At 34.6% G+C, this 5,880-nt stretch overlaps 1 protein-coding gene across 1 annotated transcript; it reads right to left on the reverse strand.

Moving 5' to 3' along the window:
* Nucleotides 1–1,039: 1,039 nt before the first annotated feature.
* Nucleotides 1,040–5,336, reverse strand: LOC103021591 (cytochrome c oxidase assembly factor 8). Its single transcript, XM_007240329.3, has 5 exons — nt 5,081–5,336; nt 2,415–2,612; nt 2,048–2,111; nt 1,415–1,505; nt 1,040–1,273 (listed from the first exon to the last, which is right to left on the reverse strand). The coding sequence occupies exons 1-5, from the start codon at nt 5,189–5,191 to the stop codon at nt 1,150–1,152; spliced, it is 588 nt and encodes a 195-aa protein (XP_007240391.1). The 5' UTR covers nt 5,192–5,336; the 3' UTR covers nt 1,040–1,149.
* Between the last annotated feature and the right edge of the window lie 544 nt (nt 5,337–5,880).

The following is a 5,880-nucleotide window of genomic DNA, read 5'->3' on the forward strand; positions in this document are numbered from 1 at the left end:
ATTTGGTTAAATCTGAGCAGAAAGTAAATCCCTGTAAAATTCATCCTTCTGCTTCTGCCTTCTGTCACATTATCAATAAACACTAGTGACCCAGTGCCACTGGAAGCCATGCATGCACACCATGTCCTACTAAAGAAAAGATGTGCTTTGTGTCGAGCCGTTCCAAGCCTTCTCCATATTTTCTTTTTCCCATCATTCTGGTACAGGGTGATCTTAATTTCACCTGCCCAAAGAACGCTGATCCCGACCTGGGCTGGCTTCTTCAAATGTATTTGGTAAAATCTAATATAGTTTTTTTATTAAAGGTGTCCTTCCGCTAAAATCCACTTTTTCTTGTTCTTTGTGAAATACAATAGGTCTGTCTGAGCTGTAAATGCATGCTACACATAAAAAAATCTTCCTCAACCTGCACTGTCTGCAGTAGCTAGTATAAGAAAAGGCACGTCTTGTCAAACAGGAGCTAACAGCACTAGGAACAGCATGGCAGTTCATTCATGTGTTATTTGTGCAAATATCACATCAGTGTTATATGCTTTGCCCAGTAATTTAGAGCTTAGGAACAAATGGTTAGACTTTGACTATGGAACACCACCAGAAAAGTACCATAGTCACAAGTATTAAAAAAAAACAATGCACATAAAACTAATTAAAATAATAAGTAAGATGTTTAGATGTGCTAGCTACTTCTTTAGGATGTGGTGGTTGATGTGCCATCTTTTGTTGGATGTGCCGTTTGGTGTCCCAGCTTCTTTAGGATGTGCTGTCTTGTGTACTGGGTCAGTTTTAGATGTGCCGGTTTCACGGAGATGCGGCAGATGATGTGCTGCCTGCCCCAAGATGTGCTGGTCGTTGTGCCAGTTAAAAGTGTTAGGTCACTTTTATATGTTTCAGATTTATTTTGTCATTCTGTCAAGTTTGTAAGGCTAAGGGACTAGGAAATCTAGGAGATTTAGTTTAGCCAAATTAATACAACCCAAAACAACTACAGTTCATATTATTTTTAAGTATGTTCAAGAAATAAACAACTTCCAGACAGATGTGGCCACAGTATAATATTTTAATATGAAATCTTAAATATTTACAGTGATATTTTGTCTCCTTATGAACAACCATCGACAAGTGAACAGAGAAAACTGATTGACAGTGTCTTTATTTGGGCATTGCAGTAGGTTTGCTTTTACTTCGTGCTTGACCAGTTAGGGTTCTCCGCAGGTTGTGCAGAGCTACTTTGGCCATGAGGATTGTGATGGTGAAGTTTCGTCTGTACCATTCTCTGTAAACAGAAGAATATTGGAATAATGTAAAAACTATGGGGGGAATGCATGGAGTTTGCTTTTATTAAACTTAAAATATAAGTAAATTTAAATATAATAAATACAGTTTAAGCACAAATAAGGAAGATAGTAATACTTACTTGTTATAGCTTTCATGGTTTTTATAGTTTCTGTCAAGGAAGTATTTGTAGAAGACTGCCATTTCCTCACTACTTAAGGTCCTTCTTCGCCCTGAAAAGCAGAACAAGATGCTACAAATGTTGCACAATGCAGAATAAATTGATCTCCTGCAGGGATCTTTAAATATGCCACTAAAGGGCTCGTGTTCAGGACAGTCTGGTAACTGTCCAACTCACCTAATTCAATGTATCTGTTAAATGGCAGGTTTAGAAGGTGTGTACTGAGGAGGGAAATCCCTGAACTGTGTAAACATTCCTGTCCTAATTCATCCTTTCAGTGTAAATAGAGAATTTAATCTTCAGTTTTGGTAAGAAGCCAATGATATCCTTTAGTATCCTGAGGGTCAGATTCTCAGAGAGGGAAAAACTTAATTTAAAATGCTGTATAGTCCAAGACTAGGCATAATCCTGTGGGAAACAGTATCTAAGTGTTTAATGTCTTATTGGTTTATATACCATGACAACATCTTAAAACTATACACTTATTTATTGTTTTTCAAAGTTTATTCACCAGCACTTACATTTCTTATTTTTCACTTGGTTCTAGATTTCTTTGGTTGTGTTTCAAAGAATATAGCAATTTTGGCCACTAACCGTTCTCGTCCCTTGCAGTCAATCCCTTTGCCTTCAGTTGTGATTGTACATATTCTTCTTTTTCCTGTAATAATATATTTAAAATTTAAAATCAACATGGAAAAAAATTATTTGATTTTATACCTACATAAATTTCATGCACTTCCAATCTCTCTCACTTTCTCCTTTTATGTAATGCTAGATTTTGCAACCTGATCTCTCTGTGGCCAGGTTGCAAATCTAACAGTATCAGGTCAGGTTTTATGAGTACAGGTCGGGATCAGGCTCCTGTTTCATGTCTGTGCAGTCTTTTTGGACACACACCCTTGCATGCACACAATAGCAAAATGCTGCTCTCTAGTGGTAAGAAATAACATGACAATTTCACCTTGCTAAACGTGACATTCTGATGCTTCCAGAATTCATGGTTCCAATCCTCTGTTTCCTGTCTCAGATGCCTCAGTCTCCTCTCCAGCTGGGTCTCATTCTCTGGGATGTGATAAATGATGGGCCGTAAATTTGACAGTCTGTCTGGTGGCCCGATCCAGTCATACTTCGAGGTGGGGCCTGGTTTGAATTTGATGTTCTTAATAAAATTAGATACAAAAAAAAGAACGTTTAGACAGTGGATATAAAATACCTAAATATACTGGCCCACAATAACCAAATTTTCAAATTCATTTAATAGTATATACACGCTGCAGCCTGATAAGAAATAATACTAGAGTGGGATAGTTTGGGTAACTCAGACACCATTTCAAATTAAAGATGCAGTAGATGCTTTTTCACAAGTAATTAGATACACTGAAGAAGTCCACAAAAGAAGGCATGGGAATGGGTGTTCAAGTCCTTTAAATACTTTAAAACAGCACTTGTTTGCAACTGGCATTAAAGTCACAAAAATGCATTTTTAAAACCACAAATTATTAAGGCCTGGTTTGAAAGTGAGATGCCTGCACATCAGTTAAATGTAGCTAAAATCAAGTACTAACTTATTGTAAATAGTAAAGTACATAGAAAATGAATGCCAAAGGTGATAAAGTTAAACACAGCATGTTGGGGTGTAATGTTTTACTCACAATCATTATTATAAAGGGTCAGGTAATACAAATTTCAAAGCGTTATGAATATTATGACTTTTCAAACCTTGTTGTTAAAGTACTTACATAAGCATTTACAATTTTAAACCTTAATCTTAAGATGCGATATCTACCAAAAGTTCTGTTATAACTACTAACTTTGCAGGAAGTGAAAACATTTGCTTTGTGATCTTTTTCTTTCCTATAAAAATACAAATAAAGTAATCTTGCCTAAAATGTGTCACCATTACCTTTGATTTTTTTTTATTTGGTCATTTGATTTGGGGTGCCCAACCTTTGCCCCTGTTTATAGAACAATGTCAATTGAAATAATAATTTGAATGATAATATGTTTTACACATGGTAACCATAAAAATATTGTGCAAAGCTGGAGCCACTTAAAATGTAAACAAAAACAGAATGCAATCTCATAGACCCACATTTTTGGGAGAGCAGTTGTGGGAAATGTCCGATTTTTGTCTGGTGGAGAATTCTTGATTTTTTGTTTTAAAATATACCAAATGTTTTCTATTGGTGAAGTGTCTGGACAGCAGATCTAAGAGCCTTTTCTTCTATGAAGCATGCTGTTGTGACTTTGTAGAGATGTAGGCTTTTGAACTGTGTGCTGATATATCAACCTGGATGGTCCCTAAACTCTTGAGTCCGCAGGACATGACATCCTTGGTTTTCAAAAAAAAAAAAAAAAAAAAAGATTTTGATTTATCTGATGACAGAGCAGCTTTTAATTTGGCCCAGAATAGATGGTGACATTTTTGAATGGTGTCTCTTTTTTTGCATGATTCAGTTTGTGTTTACAGACAGTGATTACTGTAAAGCGTTTCTGAGCCCATGTAGTTTTTTCTAGTTTGGAATCACGCCTGTTGTTTTGCTTTTTTAAGGGTGCAAAGATCATGAGCATCTAAACCTTAACGTCTGCCTTGTTCCTTGCACACATGGAGTTCTCCAGATTCTCTAAATCTTTTGATGATATTATGTAGATGGTGGGATATCCAAAGTCAGTTTTAGCAAAATATTCAGCCTGGCCTGAAATAGTCTTGTTGTTCCCCTGTCATGTGAGTTACTTGCGAATAACTAACTCATCTAGCTTGTTTTTTTCCAGTCTTCTGTTGCCCAAATCTCAAGTTCAAATTCCTCGTTTCTCACTGTCAACATCTTATATATTATGTGCTCTATTGGGAATAAAATGTGGGTCTATGAAGTTTGCACATCACTGCGTTCAGTTCTATTAACTTTAATAATTTTTTAATTTTTTATTTTTTCTATTAACTTTAATTTTACACAGCATCCAATTTTTTTTTGGAACGGTGGTTGTAGGTTTAATTTTTATTTGTATAGTTACTTATTTACCATTTGAGCATATTCATAATGTATGAGAACAGATTGTTTAAAGGTTCATTATATTTTAGCGCAAGATATGCTCAGGTGATGGTACTATAACAAAGAGGATAAGATATAAACAAACATAAACAAACATAAACAAAATGTCCCTTAACATTTATGTTTTTGTCTTTAATGCTGCCTGGGGCTGAAGGATATGGCAAAAATCTATATCACAATACATTTCTTAATTTTCATAGGGTTCAATTCTATCATCAATATTAACAATATAAAAGCCACCACCTTAATCTAGGTGATCATGCACTGATTAAGATATTGTAAGAAAATTAATATAAGAGTATTTAAAAACATTTTTTATAATACATAGTATTTATAATATTTTGACACTCAGACAAAATGCATCAGCAGAGGCAGAATCTGCTATTTAAATGCTACACTGTACATTGATTATTTTTAATGTTTGCTGCACATCAACCAGCTAAACAGAATCCGGAAATTTCGACAAATGTCGACACGATACAATATAGATATATTGTCCAGCTCTAAAGTTGCCTGACAATATTAACAGACGTAAAAGCTGCTGACAGGGGATCATGTTAGCTCGACAGATACACACCTCTGCTAGCTCATCCTGTGGCTGGCCCGCGCAGTGGTGCCTTATCTTTAGGACACCAGAAGCATAACGCTGAGACCTGAAAAACAAACTGCCCACAGCTCGTGTATTCATTTTTAGTTAATCCTATTCCATATCTACTAAATATCCGTCTATTATCAGACCTTACACACACAGGGTGACCTTAGCTACACACTACTCTCGTGTCGGCACAGCAGAGCGCGCAGCCACAATATGAGGGGAGAAAAAAGGTACATTACCCAACTTTCAAAGTAAAAGTCACCCCAAATTCGTAGCTCACTGCGCCAGTGATATATACATCCAAGAAATAAAAATAATAATAATAAAAAAATAAACCTCATGTAAGCAAATATGTTTTTGGTTAAACCTCACAATACTTAAAAGTAGATACACCCCCACATTTTACACTACTTCTTTAAAAGCTGAAGATGATGAATTTATCACTCTAGTGTTCATTTACCATCACCTAATGTTTACTTATTTATTTACATTTTATTTCCAATAATTTTGTTTAATTGTATTCAGTGAACGTTTACACAATTATTTTTTGCCTAAAAATGTCCGCTTTTATGTATTTACGTAATGTTTTTTAGCACAATTATATATTAATAATTTCACTTTAAAAATAACAATATTATATGTATTATATATGGTATTATTAATAATAATAATAATAATAATAATAATAATAATAATAATAATAATAATAATAATAAATGTATTATTCTGTCTCTCAATTAAAGACTTTTTTTTTATTTGTGCCCGACTTCACACTTCATCTC

This window comes from Astyanax mexicanus, chromosome 7, assembly GCF_023375975.1.
Source record: "Astyanax mexicanus isolate ESR-SI-001 chromosome 7, AstMex3_surface, whole genome shotgun sequence".
Lineage (NCBI taxonomy): Eukaryota > Metazoa > Chordata > Actinopteri > Characiformes > Acestrorhamphidae > Astyanax > Astyanax mexicanus.

Coding starts and splice junctions, on each gene's coding strand:
- LOC103021591 (XM_007240329.3), bottom strand. CDS start 5,191: ATGAATACACGAGCTGTGGGCAGTTTGTTTTTCAGGTCTCAGCGTTAT. Junction 2,613..5,080: donor CACAGGATGAGCTAGCAGAG/GTGTGTATCTGT, acceptor AATTTTATTAAG/AACATCAAATTCAAACCAGG. Junction 1,274..1,414: donor AACCATGAAAGCTATAACAA/GTAAGTATTACT, acceptor TTCTGTTTACAG/AGAATGGTACAGACGAAACT.